The sequence below is a fragment of the Protopterus annectens genome, chromosome 10.part0 (genome assembly GCF_019279795.1).
Source record: "Protopterus annectens isolate FY-2018-M chromosome 10.part0, PAN1.0, whole genome shotgun sequence".
In the NCBI taxonomy this organism is placed as follows: Eukaryota; Metazoa; Chordata; order Ceratodontiformes; family Protopteridae; genus Protopterus; species Protopterus annectens.
Genome location: NC_056744.1, coordinates 1,645,248,825 through 1,645,274,446, shown reverse-complemented (window position 1 = coordinate 1,645,274,446; position 25,622 = coordinate 1,645,248,825). Strand labels below are relative to the sequence as shown.

General features: G+C 40.7%; 1 protein-coding gene across 1 annotated transcript in view; it reads right to left on the bottom strand.

Annotated features, from left to right (window-relative positions):
• The window catches only part of LOC122814359 (integrin alpha-X-like), an 845,034-nt gene that overhangs the window by 384,889 nt on the left and 434,523 nt on the right, over nt 1-25,622 (bottom strand). Inside the window, exon 7 of the mRNA XM_044086945.1 lies at nt 20,890-21,035. Coding sequence (XP_043942880.1) covers nt 20,890-21,035 — 146 coding nt within the window. The remainder of the gene's footprint in view (nt 1-20,889; nt 21,036-25,622) is intronic.

The window sequence follows — 25,622 nt, the reverse complement described above, 5'->3', positions numbered from 1 at the left end:
GTAGAATGCTTTGTGGTTGTCTTTGGAATCAGTGGCGATTTTATTTTCATAACTGGCTTTGGAGGTTTTTATGAGGGATCTCAGCTTCTTGCGGAGTCTGACCAGGGATTTCCTCCAATCTTGGGATTTTACTCTTTTTTGCAACAGCTTCTTCCTTCTGTTGTAGAGTTTGTTTATGGCAGGGGACCACCAAATTGGCTTCCTTTTTTTGGAGGATAGTATCTTGGCTCTGTTGGGGATGGCACGATCCATGCACTTGTATATGTGCTTATACAGTGCATTTGTGTAAGATTCAGCAGTCATACCTCTATTTTCCATCTGCAACAGTGTTGTGAAGTTTGCCACTTCTGTCTTAAGAAGCATGAAGTTGGCTTTGGAGTAGTTTTTGACAGTGGTTTCCTTAATGGGGGGTGGGGGTGGGATATGGATGTCTAGGGTGATTAGTTTGTGGTCAGATCTGACCAGTGAGGAGTTGACCTCTGGCGTGGAACACCAATGACCATGTCCAGGATATTGCTACCCCTGCTGGGGGTGTGGACAAGCTGATCTAAGGACTGGAATTTATGAATTCCAGAAAACGTTGAGCGAATAAGTTGGTACATGAGCAGTTTTCCCATTTGATGGTGGGGTAGTTGAAATTGCCCATAATTAAGGTATTGGGTTGTACCTTAATATTTTCCAGTATCTTAAGAAATGATGAGTGGGAATACTACGGCCTGGTGGGGAATCTGTAACAAGTTACAACCTGGATTGCAGTCTTGCCCAGTGTTAGTTGCACTTGGATAATTTCAGATGCATTATGTTTAGCAACTAGTCTGGAGGTTTGGATATCCTTAACGAATATGGACACGCATTCGCCTTTAGTGTTTCGATCCAGGTTAGGTGGCCGAAAGGTGTGGTATGAATTATAGCCTGGTAATGCAGGGGTGCTCTCTAGAGCCTTGAACCAGGTCTCTGTCACTGCACAGATGTCGATGTTCTCCATTTTAAGGCGTGCCTTGAGTGAGTGCAATTTGAGGTTTAGACTTCTAGTATTGAGTAGCATTACCCTCAGAGTTTGTTGCTTGTACCTCATAGGTTCATAGGTTGGTACTAGGCTATCAGTACTAGGGCCTATACAAGCCTAGCCATAACAATTCCCAGGCTATTTCTTCCCACAATATTTACTTCCCTGGACCCCTGTCTAGCAGGGCGACTGACGTGATCCCCAGGGTGAATTTCCTTTCTCCCATCCAATCGTCAAGGTTCCTTTTGAAGAGGGCCAAACAGGCACTCTGCTTGACATGTATGGGCAATCTATTCCAGAGTCTGTGGAGTCTCTGGGACAGGAACCTATCCCTCCAGCATGTTTTGTTTATTGTGATGACAAGGTTTAGATCCCTGGAGCGTGTGGCTCTGAGAGATTGGGATTTCTTTAAGTGTAGCATGTCCAACAGCTTTGGGTTTGACACGACCTTGTATGTTAAGTAGAGATCGCCTCTGAGTAGACGATATGCGATAGAGTATAGCTGGAGTTTTTAAGGCGGTCAGCGTAGAGTATCTGCTTTAGGCCTGTTATGGTGGTGAATTTAGCATTTGAACCTTGCTTAAAAAAGACACTATATGGGTGGCAAGAGCCTTAACTAGTATCTGGAATCCCACGGGCGACAGGTGCAGGCCATCTCTGGCAAAGCATCGTGGTCTGTCCACCATGTCATCCCAGGCAGACAGATACTGGATCCCCTTAGAATGACAAGAAGCTTAGCCAATTACTGAAGTCATTCATTTTGTCCTTGTACCGTGGTATCATCCTGGGAGATGGCAGGATGCTACTCAGGGCTAGGGTCATACCTGCCTGGGCTACAAGATCCGAGAGCTCCTCCATGTCTCTTTTCATGTAGTCCAGGGAGGTACATCTCAGGTCATTCATACCAACATGGACAATGACAGATTTGTATTTGTACTTGTTGTGGAGTGACCTCAGTGCGTGCATTATGTGGTAGATCCTGGCAACCGACGGCAGCTGACAGTAACTTTCTCCTTGTTTAGCCTGGTGAGTGGGACATCAGTGTGCCTGACTATTGAGTCACCTATGACTAGTGTGTTGGGTACATTGTTTTGCTTTATGGGCTGAGGTTGAGTGGCACACTGATTTTGTGGGCTAAGTGTCATTTGGGTAGTGTGGAGGGGTGGTGGTTGTCTGCGTTTCAGCTTGGGAGGTCTCTGTTGCTTTGGCAGATTTTTATTGAGAGTCTCCATGAATGTGGGTGTGTGCTTTGTGTTTCTATGTGAGGGTTTTGGTAGTGTGGGTTTTGAAGGACTATGTGTTGAGTGTGGTGTGGTGCAGGTGTTAACCTTCTCCACTTGCCTGTCTAGTCCAGTGTTGAGTGAAGACAGCTTTGCTTCCAGTTTGGATATATAAGTGCATCTCACAGGTTGTAGTGTTGGGTGGCAGGAGGAGAGGGTTGTCAGTTTACATGAGGCAATTGCTACATTGCCCCAAGATGCCCAGATTCATCAGGTGGACAGGAGAAAACATTGGGAGCTGACCCATGGACATGCCTGGGTAGGTACTTATTAATTTAAGTACGGTTTTCCTCTTGACAAGTGAGGAAAGTCGAGTGCTGTAGTAATTTGTAGTTTATTTAGTGCTTACAATGAGTTCTGAGCAAGTGCTGACAACAAGGAAACAATTTTGTGTGCTGAAACTAAAAAAAAACTGGCTAGTTCTAGCTAAAACTAGCTAGTTTTAGCACCAATCCCAAGAAGAGAAGCAGGCCACGACCTGTTTGGTGATCTAGAGTCTTGTCCCAGATGATGCAAGAGTCTGCAGGCTTGTAGCCTTTTTCTGGTAGATGCCTCAAACAGCAACCAGACCAATCAGGTATGTTAAGCCCAGACACTTACTCTCCAACCAGAAAGAGTCACGAATCAATGCACTCTGCTCCTACTCTCACCAGGATCAGAATATAAGCACAGATTCTAAGCTGTCACCTATAAAGCAGTTATTAAGCTTTCTGGTGATCAGCAGGCTCCAGGAAATAATGTAACTGCACTCCTTCTCTCACCAGGAGAAAACATAAGCACTAATCCCAAGCTGACTACTGAGAGGCAGAATGTGGGCTCTACAATAACTGGTGCCAGGAAAGAGCACTACAGATGCGATGTTTGCTCTGAGTGTGTTGATGGAGAAGTACAGAGAAGGTCAGAAGGAGTTGCATTATGTCTTTGTGGACTTAGAAAAGGTATATGACAGGGTGCCTAGAGAGGAGTTGTGGTATTGTATTAGGAAGTCAGGAGTAACAGAGAAGTATATAAGAGTGGTACTGGATATGTACAAGGGTAGTGTGACAGTGGTGAAATCTGCAGTGGAAGTGACAGATGCGTTTAAGGTGGATGTGGGATTACATCAAGGATCAGCTCTGAGCCCTTTCCTATTTGCAGTGGTGATGGACAGGTTGACATATGAGATCAGACAGGAGTCCCTGTGGATTATGATGCTTGTAGATAAATTGCCATATGTAGTGACAGTAGGGAACAGGTTGAGGAGACCTTGGAGAGGTGGAGATATACTCTAGAGGAGAGGAATGAAGGTCAGTAGGACTAAGACAGAATATATGTGCATGAATGAGAGGGAGGATAGAGAAATGGTGAGGATGCAGGGAGTAGAGTTGGCGAAGGTAGATGAGTTTAAATACTTGGGATCAACAGTTCAGAGTAATGGCAAGTGTGGAAGACAGATGAAGAAGAGAGTACAGGCAGGGTGGAGTGGGTGGAGAAGAGTGTCAGGAAAGATTTGTGACAGACGAGTAAGAGTGAAAGGGAAGGTCTATAAGAGGGTAGTGAGACCAGCTATGTTATATGGGTTGGAGACAGTGGCACTGACAAAATTGCAGGAGTCAGAGATGGATGTGACAGAGTTAATGATGTAAAAATTTGCACTGGGTGTGACAAGAGTAGACAGGATTAGGTTAAGTATATTAGAGGGTTAGCCCAGGTTGGACGGTTTGGAGACAAAGCCAGAGAGGCGAGATTGCGTTGGTTTGGACATGTGCTGAGTAGGGATGCTGGATATATTGAGAAAAGGATGCTAAGGATGAAGCTGCCAGGTAAGAGGAAAAGAGGAAGGCCTAAGATAAGATTTATGGATGTGGTGAGAGAGGACATGCAGGTGGTTGGTGTAACAAAGCAAGATGCAGACAGGAAGAAATGGAAACAGATGATCTGCTGTGGTGACCCCTAATGGGAAGAGCCAAAAGAAAAGAAGATCACTATTGGAGCTTCTCTAGCAATTAATACAGGTACTCCGCTTTTCCTTTGTCCTGATATTCTACAGAATATCCATTCTGAAATCTTTTTTTATCAAATTCACATGCTGAGCTGTTTCCAAATTTGTCTCCTGTAGCACTGCTATTTACACTCTGCATTTCTTAATTTAAATAAGCATTTTTCCTTGTTGTCTATACCTGTGAGGCCATTCACATTGCAAGATGATACGGAAAGTGACACCACTACACTAAGAAGTCATTATTCTCACCTATTACATATGACAGCTCTTTTAAATGTCTGTTTCCAGCTTTTGTGATGCATGTAAAAATTAATGTTTGGCAGGTTAATCCCTTATTCATTTTTTTCTAATCATCAAAATTGGAGCCTATGTCACATTTTATACAACTTTTTATTTTAGTAAAAACCCTCATACAAAAAAACAAACACACACCTCAGAACACCTCAGAACCTATTAACTTAATGCCAGCATGGAAACCTATGTACATCTTCAAATAATGAAGTTTAACTCTCCTAATAGGAACATTTGTCCCAAACAGACAGCTGCTAACATGGGCCCTAATTAACCTGAAAAAAGAAGTCATGTACTCACCATAACATTCCATCTGAGTAGTTGTACTTTATTTGTCTTCAACCTGTGGGTATATGAATCCTTATTGGATCCGAGACAGCCACATCACTAGCATCTGATCCGAGCTCCAAGCTCCTCCTCTTACTCATAATGCTCCTCTGTCTCCTACCATCTCAGATGGTATAGAGGTATGTTCCTGTAATTGTAGTGAACAGGGTCTGAGGTTCAAGACTTGGTAGTGATGACTTTTTAGGCCCTTGGGCCAATAGCCTAGTACCTACCTATGAACCTATAAATATTTTTCTTGGGTGGCGAAAGCCAGGGTACCTTTTTGGCTAGGCTTATATAGGCCCTAGGGCCAATAGCCTAGTACCTACCTATGAATCTTCCATCGGATTGAGTTTGCTGCTCCATAAAACATAAGCCTAATCCAATCAGACCTTACCACTAATGGTTCCCCAATATCCCCAATGCTAGCATAACAAGGAGAGCTACTATAGTGATTAGCACCTGTATATATAGGATTAGGCCAACAGTAACAAGGTCCGGGGGAAGGAGGGGGGAAGGCTGAAGACAAATGAAGTACAACTATTCAAATGAAACGTTATGGTGAGTACATACGTTCTTTATCTGAAGTAGTTTACTTAATTTTTTCTTTAACCTGTGGGACAGAGTCCCCAGATACCAACAACTGGGTGGCCCTTATGGAAGGATATTTCGGAGTACCATGGAGCCAAAGGATGCCCTGCTCCTGGATACAATGTCCTTCTCTTCACTCTTCTCCTCCTTCCTCCATCTCCTCTCTTCCACCTCCCATTCACCCACCACCTCCCCACCTCCTTCCTTCTCTCCATTCTTCACCTACCTCTTCCCTTCTGTTTCATTTCTCCCCATCTCTCATCCCTACTTACACCTTCAGGCATCCCCCGCAGTCAATGCCCTGCTGCTATATTTCCACAAGTTGGAAAAATATACTTGTAAATATATTGTTCAATTATGTTTTATAACTTTCATTTGTTGGACTGTAAGAATTGTATGTTTAAATGCTATGTTTTATCTGTACTTTTATATTACTATGTAACCTATAATTTTGATCATGTGTGTTGTCTTTCTGGAGCTTTTCTCCCCAGGACTCCATTGAAAACAGGGTCTTCTTGACCCAATGGACCATCCTGGCAAACCAACTGTAAATAAATAAATAAATAAAAATTTGTAATGGGATATAAAGGTATGAGATGAGGACCAAGCAGCTGCAGAACAAATGTCATGCAGCAACACTGTAGCCCAAAAGGCCACTGAAGTAGCCATTGATCTCGTGGAATGGACTTTAATCTGACCCGGGGGGAAATATCTTTATCAGAATATGCCCAGACAATACATTAGGAGATCCAGTGAGCAATGGTGACTTTATAAATAGGTTTCCCCAAGAACAGTTTGGAATAGGACACAAATAGTTGGCCTGATTTACGGAAGGATTTTGTTCTGTGTAAATAAAACCTCAGTTGTCTATGCACCTCCAGCAAATGTAACTTGTACTCACCCCTGTTTTGGAAATTTGGAAAGAAAACAGGAAAAGTGATTGATTAATATTGGTTTCCAAAGCCACTTTAGGAAGAAAGGAAAGGTTAGTATGCAGGGAAACCCTATCATTGTGAAAGACCATGTAAGGAACTTTAATGGACAAGGCTTGAAGTTCCAAAACCCTTCTAGCTGACGTGATAACCACCAAAAAGGCAGCTTTCCAAGACAGGAACTGTAAATCTACTGAAGCCGCTGGCTCAAAGGGAGGGGAGACTAGAGCTTGCAGAACAAAAGTGAGATCCCAGGGAGGTGTTGGATCTTTCACTGGGGGTCGTAACAGAAAAGTTTCTTTAAAGAAGGTCTTACAAAGCCTGGAAGACGCTAAGGACACCATGTTTTCTCCCACATGGAAGTTAGAAATGGCAGCCAGTTTTAACTGTAGACAAACTAGCACCTTGGTGAAAAATACCAGATAGAAAGTCCAGAATATCCTGAACCAGAGCCGTAAAGGGATCTAAGTTCCAGTGAGAGGCGCAAATAGAAAAATGTTTCCATTTGCTATGATATATCTTTCTGATAGAAGACTTGTGAGCCACCACCAGAATGGATTTAACTGGAGAAGATAAACTGGTAGTCCTAATCATAACTGGAACTGGAGTAGCCAAACTGTGAGTTTCAGACGGTCCTGGTCTGGGTGAGGAATCTCCAAAGGGTGAGAAATGAGATCCGGGGTCAGATCCAAGATCCATGGTGGTACTACAAGGTGAGACCATAGTGACGGGAACCAGACTTGGCGAGGCTAGAATGGGGAATGAGGATTACTGTGCTCCCCAGCCTGTGAGCTTTCTGAAGAAACCTCAGAATGAGAGGTAATGGAGAGAAAGCATAAAGAAGACCGGGAGGCCAAGCATGAACCAGTGCATCTCTGGGGGCTTCCCCTCGAGGGGGATTCAGAGCGAAGAACTCAATGCATTTCACGTTGGAAGGAGATGCTTAGAGATCACAGCAAGGCTGATCCTACTGGAGGAAGATCTGTTCCACTACTGAAGGATTCAGAGACCACTCGTAATGCATCAGAATAGTCCGGCTGAGCCTGTCCGCCAGGATGTTGGATCATCCCAGGATGTGTGTTGCCACCAGAAAGCGGCTGGTGGAAATTTCCCCTTCCCACACTCTTATGGATTCTCGACAAAGGGGCTAGGATCTGGTTCTGCCCTGCTTGTTGATATACCAGACTACAGACACGTTGTCTGAATGAATAGCAATAGTTCCTAGAGGAAGATGGGCATGAAGGGCCTGCAATGCTAAAAGAACCGCCCTCATCTCCAGGGCGATGATATGCAAGTTGGTCTCGGAAGGGAATCACATGCCTTGGACTGTCCTTCCTGAGCAATGCCCCCCCACCCTAGCTGAGAGGCATCTGTGGACACTGTGGTTGTGGGAAAAGATTTAAGAAAGGGATGACCCTGGACAAGTTCCGGGGAAAGAGTCCACCAGAGAAGTAACTCCCTGCAAGCTTGGGATATGCATATCGGATGGGACAAAGGTAGGTCCAGAAGGGACCACTGAACCACTAACGTCCACTGAAGGACTCTCATGTGAAGACGTGCGAAGGGTAGAAGATTGATAGTGGCTGCCATGGAACCCAGGGCCCACAGAACTGCTTCCGGTGGAAGGTGAGAATGAAGAATGCAAGAGACGTGAAGTTTCAAATTGTTTACCCTTGCTGGGGTGAGATAACTTTCATTTGTATTATGTCTAGCTGAGCTCCAATGAAGTCTAAGCTCTGAACTGCAGCCAGTGATGACTTGCTGATGTTGATTGTAATGCCCAGTCTGTTTGCTAGAAGAAGGAAGCAATCCATGGCCTGGCATAGTAGACACTTGGTAAGGGCAGCAAGGAGCCAATCGTCCAGGTATGGGAAAACCTGCATTCCCTGAAGCCTCAGGTGGGCTGCAACCACCACCATGACTTTGATGAATACACTGGGGGCTATGGTGAGACCAAAGGGTAGGGCCCTGAATTGATAATAACTGACCCCCAGCCGGAAGCAAAGAAACCTGCGGGAGCGCCTGTTCATTTTGATATGATAGTATGCGTCCAGGAGGTCGATCAAGCACATCCAATCCTCTGCTTGCAGGTAGGGCAGAATAGACTGAAGCGTGATCATCTGAAATTTCTCTTTGGCTACTGACTGATTGAGAGTGGAAAGATCCAGAATGGGTCTTAGGTCTCCCATCTTCTTTGGCACTAAAGAACCTGGAATAGGTGCCCGATCTGGACTGGTCTGGGAGGACGGGTTGGATGACTCGTTTTCTTAGCAGCTTTTCTATCTCCAGTGTTGCTTCCTCCCTTTGTGCGGGTGGAATATCTGGGAGGAATTTTGGTGGGGGCGGTGGATTCATAAACGGGATGGTGTAGCCTCTGGATATGATTTGTAACACCCAACAGTCTGTTGTAACAGACTCCCACTCTGTTGGGTTCAAAGAAAGATGGCCCCCAACTGCCTCCAGAGATGAGCAGTCGGGCAACCCCCCAGGGTTGTTGCAGGGGCCTGTCTGAGAATGGCTCTTGAGACCCAAAGCTCTTCAGACCCCCTCTGCCTCTGGGCCACCATGTATTGTAACCCCATCTGCCTCTGGGGGATAAAGAGTCCTGAGTGCCCCGGGAGAACTGAGATTTCTGGAACCACATCTTCTTTGCCCCTCGCTGATTCCTTGAAAAGGGGGTTAGAGAAGCAGATCCAGTCCTTCTCACTCTGGACTAGAGTCTCTCGCATGGACTTCCCAAACAGGGAAGAACCATCATAGGGGCATTAGCAAACGATGCCTTGAAGGGTTCAGAGAATTGACAAAGATGGAGCCAGGCATGGCGCCTCATAGCAATGCTGGACCCGGCCGCCCTGGTAGCTCCTTCCATGGCATGGGAAAGGAGGTGCATGGACGTATTCACAACCGCTTTCAGAGTGGCCATGCGTACAGAGAACATCTTCTTACCCTCTGCAGACGTGGACTCTAGGGGAGACTCAGTGACTTCCTTGACTAAGTCACGCTGTAGCTGGATGACGTGCACCATGTAATTCAGTGCTCTTATGCTGAAGGTTGCTGAAGCATAGACTCGCATCCCCAGACGATCCATCATCCACTACTCCCAGTCAGAAGGATGGACCGTAGAGCTCTCCTGTGCAAGCTCTTTCTTGGTGGCAGCTGCCACCACCATAGCGTCTACTGGGGACCCCTTACTCCAGCTGGTCCTATCCGGTGTGGGGCTAAGAATTTTGTCTGGCCTTTCTGGAATACGCTCCACAGTATCCGGTTCCTTCCATGCTCTAGAGGTGATTACGTCCACCAGTGGATCTGCGGGGGGGCGGGGGGGACACACACAGGAGGTAGATGGGCCCATGCCGAATGCCTCTAGGAACACTGACTCATCCGGGGTTGGTTTTTGGGCGGACCACCCCCCTCTTTGGCGTAAGAGTTCCATGATGTCTCCAAAGGAGACATCCTTGGGGTTGACCTGGCGGAACCTTTCCCTTCCTCTAAGTCAGTGTCATCAATGAGGGACTCTGGAGATGAGTCCAAGTGCCTCCTTTTACATGTTCGTTTGCAAGGAACCTCCTAAGTGGGACTCTCTGGGGGGAACTTTCAAACTGCTGGCTTCTCCCTAGCGGATGCTTCCTAAGACAAAGCAAGCATGGGCTGTCCTTGAGATGACAGTAAGGTCGGAGCCATACCCTGAACCGAGGGAGTTGGGGCAGATTCCAAACAGGAAATGGTCAGGGGTCTCGACCTACTCGAGAAGACCCTCTTCACCACATCAAATGCTGAAGGGGAGCGAACTTCCTGGGAAACAAATAAGGGAGCTGCTCCCCTTGGATCTGACAGGGGAGTCAGAGACGAGCCTGCAGGTGCCAAGATACCAAGGGAGAGACTGCACTCTGACAAACTCAGAGCTGACAGAACCCCCTTAGATCCGGGGCCTAGCCTATGGCCCTGAGAACTCGGATCTGACCCAGTCAACCCCGAGAGCTCTCGGATCCAAAGATTCCAAAACCGAGGGTCAGATCAGAGAAGGAGCTATGGGGGTAAAGAAGGGCTATGAGCTCCCAGCTCCAAAGGGAGAGGGGGCTGGCAAGACTCCCATCTGGATCTGGGTGCAGATGAACTTCTGCTGCAAGTGGAACACGACGATGAAGCCACCGACGCTGGCCAGGAATGTCGGCGACGGGAGGCTCTAGATGATGGCCTAGATACCTCTGGTTCCAGGGAAAACCTGGGTGAATGAGCAGAGGGATACTGGGTCTAGGAGGGGTCGTAGATTTAGGAGGAGGCCCCAGTGGAGCCGAGCGGTCCGGGGACTGCTTCCTAGGTCTGTCCTTAAGACGCTTATCCCCATCCACAGGCCTCCAGATGGAAGGTTGAGTCACAGAGGCCTGGGAAGGGGCAGACACAGTGGTAGGAGTTGTAACAGTAGTAGTGGGGACGGCCATCCCCGAAGCAGACAGAAGACCCTTCATCATCAGTTTAGCCCTCCTATCCTTGACGGCCCTAGGTTTGAAGCCCACGCAAACAGAGCAGGCTGTATCCAGCTGGGCCACTCCTAAACACACTACACACAGAGTGTGGCCATCCACTGGGGAGACCTTATGGCCACATTTTTTTTGGTTTTATAAAACCGATGACTAATGCAAGGTAGAGGAGGTTAAAAAGGGAGACAGAGAATCCTAATCTAACACTAACTTGACAAAAACGTCACTTACCCAAAAAAGATGCCTAGAGCTCAGCGACCATGATGAGTAGCTTTTCAGTGGGAAACAAGATCAGGGGAAGGTAGGAGACAGGGGAGCATTATGGGTAAGGGGAGGAGCTTGGAGCTTGGATCAGATGCTAGTGATGCGGCCATCTCGGATCCGATATGGATCTGTATACCCACAGGTTGAAAACCAAATGAAGTAAACTACTTCAGATTTGAGGTTATCCATGCTGATACATGTTATTGCTACTGCCTCTACTTAAATTAGTTGGTGTCTGTTTTTTATCTTTACCCCCCTGTTCCCAATGTGAAAACTACTTGCATATTTTCAGAAATCATTAACTTTTAGCCTTGAAGAAACCATTGTTTTTTCTTTCATTCCTCTATTACCAATTTGCCTCCATGGAAAAGTAAGAGAAAAAAATAAAACTTAGACCTCTGTTGCAGCCTGAAAGACAAGGTAAAACATTTATTGCTAAACAAAACATTTTCATTATATTCAGTGTTCTCTTATTTACTTGTTTCCACTTAAAACTTGTCATTAAATTAAGCCAAAGTTCACGCAAAAGTAAGAGAAAACACATCATCTCTACATATATTATGATCTTTGTACTTTTATATATAAGCCCCACCACCACAACAATCCAAGATTACAGCCGCTTAACTTAAACATGCTTTTGTCTAGCTTTTCTTCTGTTTTTCCACTGTAATGTCAACATTTCTTAATACCAAAAAAGAAAGAGAGAAGAGGATGAAGGAAAAGAAAAAAGGGCATCTGTTTGCACTTTAAAGAACAACTAAAATACTTTACTATAAAATATTTCATTTATATTTGTGAAAAGTCTCTTAGAAATACTGTTAAAAAAGAAATTGTTTTACTTAACACTTACTTTTTTCCATCTTCCTCCCCTTCTCTTCAGTGTCCTTACAAATGTTTGTGACATAGTGAGGCAAATGCCTTTTAGTTCCTCAGAAGTCAACAAAACTTCACTCTTCACATTTATTCTTATACAGACATATTTCAGAAATGCGACTGATGCTTTGCAGTCTCACATTTATTCACTATTTTCAGTGTTGCTGATCTTCTCCATCATGCAGCTCCAGATTCCAGTTCAATTCTAAGGTGCTCCTGATTCTTCTGGTCAACTCCTGTGCTTTTCTCTTAAGAATTTTCCTTTGCAAGAGCGGAAAATGTTTCCCTGGCAAAGTCTCTCTTTATGCTTTATTATCAGAAGACTAAGAAGCAGAGTCCCCTTATGCTTGATGGCTCATTTCTTCTTGGACAAACTTTTGCATTTCTTCCTTAGCCTGTTCTGCATCAAAAATGATTTTGTTCCTGCAAGAAAATAATATTCTGAAGACAGCTAGATACAGTAGCTTGAAGCTCGCACCTGCCTCTCGACATTCCCTGATTACTGGAATAAATTTGTTTCTCTTTTGCCTGGTGTACAGTGAGTAATCATTTTCTACAAACTACTATCTTGACATTTAATACTTCTCTCTTTTACCACAGTTTTGTCAGGATCAACTCTTTTTGCTGGTGGGTTTCATCTTTAACAATTATGCTTCAACATAAATAAGCATAATCTTATTAAATACTGAATGTTAATAATTGATTGCATACATTCATATAATGATAATTCTTCAGAATTAAAAGTTATATTTTCATTTGCAAAGAACTGATGGTATGTTTTGGCTTCCACTACATTTAATTTAGACAGTTAAAAAATGCTGGATCTAAATAGATAATTGTATATGAATATATTAGTGTTTAAAAAAAGAAAAAAGAAAAATTAAAATAACTAAAGAGCCAAGCACTTGTTGATTTTTAGTGCTATTACATTGGTTTAACATCTCCATCACATTACCTATTAGACGGGTAACATAATATATATTTTTATATTCTTATAGATATTACATGCATTTTGATGTTCTACATTTTTTATACATATATAAAAAGCAGAGAAAGGTTATGCTGAGTGACACTACACATAAGGCATCTATAGGTAGTGAGGCCTTCACACTGACTTTTGTTACGGAAGGCAAGTAAATGGTTTAACGTGGTAGAATTAACAAAGACTGTTGCTTTAAATGCACAATTATTGAATAGACGCTTTTATGTTGAAGTTATGCAACAAAATACAAAGTACGATTATGTTTATGGTTACTGAACGAACTTCAAGACTGAGGTAGATTGTATATAGAGGTGATTTACTTTTATTCCTGTTAAATGACATTATGCAGAATGTGTTTTTTATATAATGGAGAGTTTTAAGTCGACTGTTCGTCTAGCAAAGAAAGCCGATCGTTCAAAGGAATTAAAAGCTATTGCTGTTTTGAATGCACAGTTATTACAACGGCGTTGCAATATATATGATATGTAAGAAAATAGAATGTAAGAATATGGTCATTCATTGAATTCTAGACCAGAAATATTTTTTATGTGGCAAACCAGATAAGTATAATAGGAGAAATGACATATAACAATGGTTGATCCATACTAGTGCATTGTATGCTTGACTTGGATAGCGCAAGAGGCGCCTTGGGATTTGCCTGGCTGATGTCAGCTGAAAATATTTTGTTTTAATTAAGCAATTAGCTTTCTTGAGCTAATAGTTTTATTGATTAAATTTTATTGGATGGTTCTCTATATATAATAAGTGCCTACATTTAGTATAATTGATCTGATGAAGCGTGCACAGCGCACGCGAAAGCGCTTATCCTTGTACCTGGTTTTATTGGAATAAAAAGAAGATTTTATGCAATCATTCTCGTGGTGTATCCTTGCAGTTTTTCGCTGATACTTTGTTTCTTGAGTTTTTTGCTGGAGGATACTTTGGGAGTCAACGATATATATTTTTGAAAAAAATTTCTTTGGGTTCTTTACCTGATTTGTATCGTTTACTCCACGCTATGGAGAATACTGAGGTGGAATTGGACTACAATCCCGAAGGAAAATTGAACATGTTAAATATTGATGCTTTTTTGCCGCAAAAAAATAATCCGTTGCTGAGTTTAAACTTCTCAGAAAAGGTGAGCACAACAACTACAATTAATGTTGGTGATGAGAATATGGCTGAATTTTATGAACTAACTAGAGAACTAGAGAATAATCTCTATAAACTTCAGAGACTATCATGGCAAAGAAAACATCTGCAAGCGTGTAACCATTTTAAGGTTATACCGAGAGGTATCCGCGTCCTGTGCATGCCGACTTATGGACAGTTATACCCTGCCTTACTCAAAAAATGGCAAGAAATGAACTTAGAGCTTGGCTACAAATATATTAATTTACTGTTAGAACATTTTGAGCCAATCGAAGTTGAATTACAAAAGAGAACAGACCGTATGTACAGAGAGATCACTGACCGCTTTAAGTCAGAGACTTGCATGAGGAAGTTTAATAACATTTCAGCACAGATTAATGTATACAGTGATAAACTCAAGAAGATAAAAGAAAGAAAACTAGCTAGGGATGTCCAAGATTTTGCCAGTAGTAACATTTTCGTTTGGCCTAGAGCAAATGAGACCAATCATGCTAGAACTAACAGTGCAACTCGTTCACAAAATGCTGAACAGGAAACAGGAAGAACTCATGTTTCAAATTTGGCGCCTTTGTCAGGTGCCGCTTCTTGCAGTTTGGAACTGAATGAAGTTAGGAGACAACAACAAGCAGATGATCTGAGTTGTAATACTCCGCCGCCAAACCAGCAGGCTTTGGTACAAGCTGATGACCCGGAGAGGACAGGCACGATCAGACGCAACACTGTCATTTTTAATCAACCCACTGATGGCCCTTTTCCGATCAAGCAAGGCCGATTCAACAGAGGGAGATCAACAAGCCGGGGACCGAGAAAACAGAAATACTCGCAGGACAGGTACGGACAACAACAGAAAAGAATGCTGAACTGACTGGACTGGTGTTTAATCATTCTGACTATGTTTTATCTCCTTCTGATTTGTCTTTATTAAATAGAGGGTTAAAATTTATATCGTCACAACCGAGTGTTCTAGGTGAAACTTTCACCGACTTGAGATTGTTTGCAAGAAGCATTGCTTTAAAACTGTTCTTTAAAGATAAAAAAACAGTAACAGAAGCCTCAAATCATGTTAATATAGATAGTTTTAAAAACAAAAGTACCTTTTCTCCTCAACTACCAGCGATGGTAGAATGTTTTGTGAAATCATGCGAGAATGATTTTTATAAATTGTACTCTTTGAAACATGTTAGCAATAGGTATTGCAATTTAGATAGGAATGAACAAGAGTCACTACGAGAATTGAAGAGTAACAATAACATTCTGATTACTTGTGCTGACAAAGGTGGTGGAGTAGTTATACTGAATAGAGTAGAATACATTGAGAATATTGAGTTCTCTCTTAAATCCACTAACAGTTATAGTGAACTGACTCTAGAGAAAGTTAACAAAATAATTAGCGATATAAAGAACAACTTGTATGATTTACTCATGTGCCGCCAGATCAGCAGTGAAATGCATGATTTCTTGTACATTCAAGAGCCACTGATACCTGTGTTGAAAGGCTTGCCCAAAATACACAAAGATGTAAAACGTATACCAATGAGACCTATAGTCTCTGGGAGAAATTGGGCTACCTACAATATATCAATATTTCTAGAAAAAATGCTTAGACCTATTGTTGACAAAATAGTTACCATTCTAAGAGACACACAGAATCTGTTGCAAGGTATAGATTTAATTCCAAAAGATCAAATGACATCAGGTGAAATATTTTTAGTGACACTAGATATATGCAATCTATTCACTTGCATACCAAATGAATATGGTCTGCAAGCTGTTCGTGAAATTATGATGAAAGAAAGTGAATTTTCTGCAGACAGACAGACGCTAATAAGCCAATTGCTTGATTTGGTATTATATAATAATGCATTTATATTTAACAACAAATACTATCTTCAAACATGGGGTGTCGCTATGGGCACCCCATGTGCAAATTCCTATGCGAATTTGGTTTTATATTTTTGGGAAAAATCTTGTTTATTTGACAGTATTTGGATGGAAAAAATAAGCTTCTATAGAAGATTTGTTGACGATGTGATATTATTCTGGAAAGGGACAGCTACAGAATTGAGACAATTCGTCACATTTTTAGAATCTACGACAGATTTCTTGAAATTCACATATGAATACTCTAGAGAAAACATTGACTACCTAGATGTGAGTTTATATTTTAATAAAGAAGGTATGCTGACCTCTAAGATTTATAGAAAGAAATGCTGGAAGAATAATATGTTAGAACAAAGTAGTATGCATCCCAGACACACCTTTACAGGAATAATGAAAGGACAATTTTTAAGACTGACTAAATTGTGTAAAGATCCATCAATATTAGAGGAGGAAGCCAATAATATGACACGAATATTCATTGAAAGAGGCTATAAATTTAATTTGGTCAAGGAAATACGAGATGACATTATATTTCCAGTCCTAAACCAAAGAAATGTGGCTCAAAAGAATACAAGAAGGGGACAGATAGCAATAAGTCAAAATAGAACAAATTATACAAGAGAATATAATGCTAAATATAGAAATAATGATAAACTATTCTATTTAATGAAATATACGAATGATAATGGGCATATCAGGAAAATAATTATACAAAATTGGAACATTCTAACGACAGCAGATGATATTAGACAAATAGTGGGACAAAAACCAACTTTTATGTTTAGGACCTGTGACAATTTAAAAGACATTTTTTCAAGAAGTTTGAATAATACTAATGTAGACAAGAAAGATGCATTACATGGAACATTTTCTTGCAAGAGATGCAATATGTGCAAACACATAAATACTATACAAGAATATAGGCACCCTCATGGCTTTTTTGAATTTAAACCAAGTAGATATGCTGATTGTAATAGTAGCAATTTGATCTACATGGCGAATTGTACTTCCTGTGAAGCTTTCTATGTTGGATTAACAAAAAGAAAACTGAAAGAACGTATTTACAATCATACATATGATATTCGCAAAAGAAATGAGTTAAATGCACTAGCGAAGCACATCAATGCCAATCCTACACATGAGTTTAAATTTAGAGTGTTGCAAATAGTGAAAATTAGTAATAGATTAGGTGACAATGCCAACCATTTATTGGAAATCGAATTAAGTTGGATTTTTAAATCAGGAGCACACAAAGAACCAGGAATAAACAACTATGTGTCTCTGAAACCTATACTTTCCCCTGTGAGATTCAAACCCTGTATCTTGTGTTTGTAAGGCAAACACCTTAACCATTAGGCCACCCTCCCAACCCTTGAAAAGAGAAAATAAGCTCTCTAAATGAACTCAGCTTTCAGTGTCAACATTATATGGGAAGTAGTTGATATGACAAGAAAGAAAGAAAGAAAGTGCCATAGATAGTCATAGTAACAAAGTTGGTAATCCATTAATATAAAAATAAGATATGCCAGATGTATTATTATTTTTTAGCAGAAGAAGGAAAATTGATAGTAAATAGACAATTGATTATATAATGATATAACAACATTTATTGATTGTATTTCATTCTTCCACAGTATATTCATTATTATTTTTATTAAATTTTTTATTAATATTTTAATAACATTTTAAATAATATTTTTCAATATATACATTTTCAGTAATATATTTTTCATTCCGGTTTATACATTTATGCACTATGGTATTTATATGGTATATATGAATTTAATATTACTTGTATATAAATAGAACTTAATAGATTTTGATTATCTTTTGAATTGATTTTTTACATATGTATAGTATATTATGTATTTCATATATTGCTTATTTGCAATAGGACTCAGTCTGATGGAATGGTATTTATTTGTTTTGTTTTGTTTTATTCATCAACTATGGTCTATTATTATTTGAGCCACATTCATGAGACAGTTATGATGAAGTACAAATAGCCTCATGCTTATATTGAATAACATAAATAAGCATAATCTTATTAAATACTGAATGTTAATAATTGATTGCATACATTCATATAATGATAATTCTTCAGAATTAAAAGTTCTATTTTCATTTGCAAAGAACTGATGGTATGTTTTGGCTTCCACTACATTTAATTTAGACAGTTAAAAAATGCTGGATCTAAATAGATAATTGTATATGAATATATTAGTGTTTAAAAAAAGAAAAAAGAAAAATTAAAATAACTAAAGAGCCAAGCACTTGTTGATTTTTAGTGCTATTACATTGGTTTAACATCTCCATCACATTACCTATTAGACGGGTAACATAATATATATTTTTATATTCTTATAGATATTACATGCATTTTGATGTTCTACATTTTTTATACATATATAAAAAGCAGAGAAAGGTTATGCTGAGTGACACTACACATAAGGCATCTATAGGTAGTGAGGCCTTCACGCTGACTTTTGTTACGGAAGGCAAGTAAATGGTTTAACGTGGTAGAATTAACAAAGACTGTTGCTTTAAATGCACAATTATTGAATAGACGCTTTTATGTTGAAGTTATGCAACAAAATACAAAGTACGATTATGTTTATGGTTACTGAACGAACTTCAAGACTGAGGTAGATTGTATATAGAGGTGATTTACTTTTATTCCTGTTAAATGACATTATGCAGAATGTGTTTTTTATATAATGGAGAGTTTTAAGTCGACTGTTCGTCTAGCAAAGAAAGCCGATCGTTCAAAGGAATTAAAAGCTATTGCTGTTTTGAATGCAGTTATTACAACGGCGTTGCAATATATATGATATGTAAGAAAATAGAATGTAAGAATATGGTCATTCATTGAATTCTAGACCAGAAATATTTTTTATGTGGCAAACCAGATAAGTATAATAGGAGAAATGACATATAACAATGGTTGATCCATACTAGTGCATTGTATGCTTGACTTGGATAGCGCAAGAGGCGCCTTGGGATTTGCCTGGCTGATGTCAGCTGAAAATATTTTGTTTTAATTAAGCAATTAGCTTTCTTGAGCTAATAGTTTTATTGATTAAATTTTATTGGATGGTTCTCTATATATAATAAGTGCCTACATTTAGTATAATTGATCTGATGAAGCGTGCACAGCGCACGCGAAAGCGCTTATCCTTGTACCTGGTTTTATTGGAATAAAAAGAAGATTTTATGCAATCATTCTCGTGGTGTATCCTTGCAGTTTTTCGCTGATACTGGGTTTCATCTTTAATAATAAAGGTCTTGGCTGCTTTCTCATGGCCATATTTGGAGCATGCAGATGGTATGCCCCATCAATTAAGAATTCCTACTGTCAAATACCAGTCCAGTTGCTTATCTCTGCCTTTATAAAATTAATACCATCTGTTCCTTCTAATTCCTCTGATACAGCAGAAAATCTCAGATTTTTCTTACATGCTCTGTCCTCCAATTCTACTATTTTCTGAAATATCTCCTTCAGCAGTCTCATACTCAGCCAGCTTTTTCTTTGTTTTGACCTCTGAGCTTTGCAGTCTTATAATTTCAGCTGAATATCTGTTTAAAGCTTCATCTATTTTTTCCAGTCTTTTGTTATTTGAGTAGATATACTCCTTCTGTATTTTAATCAGGTTTGAGCACATTTTACTTGGTTTTCCTCTAGATTACTAGGAGCCATGTCTTGCACCAAAGCTGGAGCTTGAAGTGCTTTTTGCTGAACAGCTGCAGGATTCTTCCCAGTCAATGTTTTATCTTCAGCTTTTGTAGTTGATTTTCTGCTTTCAGGCTCTCTTAGTTTCTTCTTTGCAGGCATCCAGGCAGTGTCCTTACTATCCAGTAAATGCATTTTACTCAAGCTGACAACATTTCTGGCTGCCATTTCTCGGTTTTCACTTTCTTATTGAGAGAGCTGAAGTTAAGCTGTTGATCAGTGTGCAGCCATTTTAGATGTCTCCAATGGTTCCTTCTTTTGACCTTTATTTATAAGCATGCATACAGCACTAACAGCACAGTGCAATTAAGTAGTTCATATCATGCTCTGTACTTGTGCAAAGGCAATATTCCATTTCTAAGGTTCACATTCCAGTTTAAGTGAAATGTATTAAAAAAAAAGAAATGAAAAGAAAAAGTATATTAGGGTTGTTTCTATAGCACAAGGGATGGAACAGTAAATGTAACAGGACTTGACTGAATTCAGATAACAGGCCTAGGCACTTACGTAGCTGACAGGGAAGAATGGGAATGAGAAGATGAGTTCAACGTAACCGTCAAAGGCTATGAGGGGTGGGTGGTTCCCTGCACATGAGCACCATCAGTAACAGGACAGGCAGTAGCTTAAGCACATACTACAAATACAGGTCTCTGGCCAGCTAAGTATTGTGCCCATGAACTGCAATCAGGCCAAGAGGTAGAAGTGTGCACCTGAACCACTGAATTGCAGATATTGTGGCAGTGTCCTGTCTGGCTACCAGAGGGGGGAGTAGTGCAAACAGGAAAGAAAAGGGTGGCCAGATTTATGACTGTTGACAGCTTCCTGACTCTTGCTGTTCAGTACTTCCACAAAAGTGAAAGGGCTCAAAAATGCAAACTGCCTCTGAAATGGAAGGTGCTATATGTTACTACATTGGGGTACAAAGGTGGATGTGAATGGGGAATTAATGTGCAAGTTAAGGGATCAAAGAGATGAGTGACCAAAGACAGAGAAGGAAAAAAACAGACCTTTGTAACTTTTTAATGCAAACAATATTGAGACCAGACAAACTGTCGGCCAAAGTGAGCTTATAAAAGATTAACTATTTTTTGCAACCAATACACACTGGTCAGAATACTTACATCACATATTCCATTGCAAGAGTTGTACGAGTGCCACTTTTTAACTGAGTTATATTATCCAATGAGTGATTCACATTTTGTAGCGTGATATACATACTGAAATTAAAATGAAGTTCCCATCCGTCTGAATACTGTATTACTGCAAACTGAAATTGGAGGGAAAAAACAGTGAAAATGGAATAATTTTAGGTGTACAGCAATAAACACTATTTCTTCTACTATTTTTAGTTCTTGTTAATGTGACCAACATTTTAATATAAATGACTAAACCTTAATAAAGTTTTTAATATATCAGTATCCATTAAAAGTAATGCATCAAAAGCAATATTTAAATGTCATGTTTTGTTAACAAACAGTTATAAAGACATATGATAATGTGTAGCATAGCAACTTGGACCATCAGAAGTAGATGCCAGCAACTTGTCACCAGTTAAAAACAAGTATCTTCTTATCAAATTATAAATAAGCAAATAGAAAACTAGCTATAAGCCTACAATAATTACTAAGGAAGAAATGATTTAATCAGAACAGACAACAGTTATATATACAAAGAAATGTGAAACTGAACAGGAAAACAGAAAATAATTATTTTGATAAATAGATTACAAGAAAGAAAATATCTGTATACTGATAGATTTTCCCTAGCTATTTCTTTACTAAATGAATTACTGAGCCCTAAGCTAATCTTGCTGAATTTTTAGAACATACTTCAGACAGAGACAAATACAGAGCAACTCACAGGACTATACATCACACGCACTAGTGTTGCCCTTCTTCTGTCTCATTCCCTTTCTTTCTGACTGTTCATTCAGCTGTATGATTTATATCTATATCATACAAAAAACACAGATGCAAATCAGCAATGTTTCCCATTTACATACTAATGAGGTTGTTTTCCTTGCCATAGTTGGCAATCTCCTTTACAGAATTTTTGAATTGCTCTTTTACAGCTCCTTAGCTTCCTGCTCTAGCAATAGTCATAGATCTTGAAATCAAAGGGTAAAAAAATTACACTTCCTGGTTTACATGTCCATCATATAGTTCGTATATTTCTTGGCAGAAGACACTTACAAACTTTATATACCCTTTTTTATATTTCATAAGAAAATATCATACATTAACACATCTTTTCATGCTACTGGAAAAAAACATGCACTGCAGATTGAAACACATATTTCTTTTTATTTTATTTGCTGCAGATTTTATAAGACTTAAGTGCATCTCACATATCTGTAGCATTCTTATGCCCACACAGTAGCATATTTATTCTTAAACATTACATCAATATTAATAATAAATAAAAGCATGTAAACACAGGACAGCTATTGCTTCAATAGTATTTCTAGGGATATAAAGCCGGCTTAATTTATTCATTCAATAAATGGATGGGTCCTGTCAGAATCATCTATGTTGTATCATATGGTGTGTTTAAACCTGGTAAGATAAAACCGATAAGACTTTACAGTAGTTTCATTCCTATCTCAGTCAAGTTTTATTGCTGTTAATAATGTGGTTATTAATTGAGTGGAATGCTCCAAGAAAGAACAAAATGAAATAAATGTTGAAAAACTGAATACATGATACACTTGAATTAAATGAGTTTCTAAAACATAAAAGAGTTCACACAGTAAATTGATTACATTTTTTCCTCCTTGAAATTGATTACTTGTATAGATCTGCAGTTGTAGCATGGACTGCATACATATTTTCTGACCTCATCAGATCCAAACAGAGTTAAAGTTTTGAAACATTACGAGAACAAGTCTAAGATGACCTCCTTGTTTAGTTTAGTAGAAGCATATCAGTGTCACGTGGGAATGGAAACCAAACCAAAAGATAAAAATCAGGCAGCAACCGAATGTACCAAAAAAAGAAGTTATGTCCTTACCATAACGTTCCATGTGGAGTGTTCATCTCGCCTTTGTTCTTACACATGGTTCGGAGCCGATCCTCGGCTCCGAGTCGGACGCTTAGCAAAGCTCTGCATCGAGAAGAAGCTCGAAACCAACCTATCTCCCACAATTCCCTCTGCCCTTACCTCAGATCTAGTTTGCAAAACAACACCAGATCCAGCAACAATACTGTAAACATACATACATACAAGGGGCGTAACTGAAACCAGCAGCACAACAGAGAGAAACCAGTAGCGGGAGAACCAGACCAGACCTCTAAACCAGACGTTCTTCCTGACCTGAGGGTGGGAATGTAAGAACAAAGGCGAGATGAACACTCCACATGGAACATTATGGTAAGGACATAACTTCTTTATGTGAGAGTGTTAAATCTCGCCGTTTGTTCTTACACATGGGTAGCGTCCCTAGCTCCGTGACCCTGAGAGACTCAAGGAAGAACGTTCCTGAGCACAGTGGAACCAAAGGTTGCCCTGTCCCTGGAAATCCTATCCACTTTGTAATGAGTGATGAACGTATGTGGTTTAGACCAAGTGGCGACCGCACAAATAGTATCCAAAGGTAGGCAGGCCGCATGAGCCAAAGATGTGGAAACAGATCTAGTAGAATGTCCTTTTGGTTTGGTGGGCAAACTTTGATCAGTAGCAGTATAAACAAAGGTAATACAATCAGATAGCCATTTGGATAGAGTATGCTTCGTCACTGCCATGCCCTTTTTGTTGTCCGCAAAGGCTATAAAGAGCTGGTCTGCTTTTCTATGATCTTTCATTCTATCTAGATAGAATCTGGGTTGTCTATGAACATCCAACTTGTGCAACATATATTCCAGCTTATTGGAATGGTTTTTGAAAAACGTGGGGAGTTCAATGGATTGATTAATGTTGTTGACTGAACAAACCTTGGGGAGGAAAGAGGGGTTGGTGCGTAAAGATACCCTATCCGGGTGAAAAATTAAATATGGGTGTTTAATGGAAAGAGCTTGAAGTTCCGACACTCGTCTGGCTGAAGTGATAGCTACTAGAAAGAGAGTTTTCCAGGACAAGAACTTTAAGGAACAGGAAGAGGCTGGTTCAAAGGGTGGTAGCATTAGCTGGGATAAAAGAAGGTTTAGATTCCACGGAGCTGTAGGAAACCTGACTGGTGGTCTAAGATGAAAGGATCCTTTTAAAAAGGCTTTACAAAGCCTATGAGCCATAATAAGTGCTCTATTCTCCCCCACATGAAAGTTAGAAATAGCAGCCAACTGAACCCTCAAGGTGGCAGTAGAAGCTCCTTGGTGAAATAGCATGGATAGGAACTCTAAAACTTTGTTTAGTGGGGCTATTAAGGGATCTAAATGTTGTGCAGTTGCCCAGTATACAAAACGTTTCCACTTACTAGTGTAAATTTTTGTAGTGGAAGCCTTATGAGAGGCTACTAGAATGTTCTGAACCGCCGGAGAAAGAAGATCAGACCTGGCTAAGAAGGGAAGCGGAGCAGCCAAGCTGCTAATCTGAGGGACAGGAGTGATGGGTGGGGAGCTCCTGACGAATGAGTCAGTAGATCTGGCACAGGGTCCAGGATCCAGGGCTCCCATATTTGGTGTGCTTGAAGAAAGGGAAACCAAATTTGATGAGGCCAGAATGGGGCAATGAGAATTACAGTCCTTTCCAGATCCTTGGCTTTCTGGAGAAATCTCGGTATCAGAGGTATAGGGGGAAAGGCGTATAGGAGACCCGGGGGCCAATCGTGAACTAGAGCGTCCCTGGGGACATCCCCTGGCGGGGGTAATAGGGCAAAGTAGCTTCTGCATTTGGCGTTCATTGGAGACGCAAACAGATCGCAGCAAGGCTGGCCCCACTTGCGGAATATCAAGTCCGCCATTGTCTGGTTGAGGGACCACTCGTGAGGTAACAGGATGGCTCTGCTCAACCTGTCCGCTATGACGTTGGATAACCCCGGGATGTGCGTTGCTATCAGAAAGCGACCCATGGACTCTGCCCATTGCCAAATTCTCATGGCCTCTCTGCATAACTGGTAAGATTTGGTTCCCCCTTGTTTGTTTATGTACCAAACTACGGACATGTTGTCCGTTTGAACTGCAATGGTCCCTAGAGGTAGAAGGGAGGAAAAGTGTTGCAACGCTAGAAACACTACCCTCATCTCCAGGACATTGATGTGCAGGTTGTACTCTAGATTGGTCCATTCGCCTTGGACTGTCTGTCCCTGAAAGGTGCCCCCCCACCCTATCAGGGAAGCGTCCGTGGTCACTGTAGCTGTTGGTGTGGGTAACACAAACGGTCGGCCGCCGATGAGATTGCAATTCTGTAACCACCAAGACAGGTGTGTTTTGCACGAGTTTGTAATGTGAATTTCGTTTGTCAGCGGTAACTGTTGGAACGACCATTGTGCGAAAAGCAGCCATTGAAGAACTCTCATGTGTAGTCTTCCCAAGGGAACTGCAATGAAGGAAGCTGACATGAGTCCCAAGACTTCCAGAACCAGTTTGGCTGGGGATTTCTTGGACAGCAGAAGTAGAGATATGTGTTTTTGTAGGGAAGCTATTCTTTCTGGGGGAAGTCTTAGAAGCAAGGAACGGGTATCCAAATCTGCCCCTATGAATGAGATATGCTGTGATGGTTGTAAGGCAGATTTTTCGAAATTTATCGAAATCCCTAGCTGAACACAAAGGTTGAGTGTGTAGTCCCTGGCCTGTATCAGTTGACGCTCGGTGGTGGCAGTAAGGAGCCAGTCGTCCAGATACGGAAACACCCGGAATCATAGGCGTCTCAAGTGAGACGCTACCACTGCCATGCATTTGGTGAAAACCCTGGGGGCTGAGGT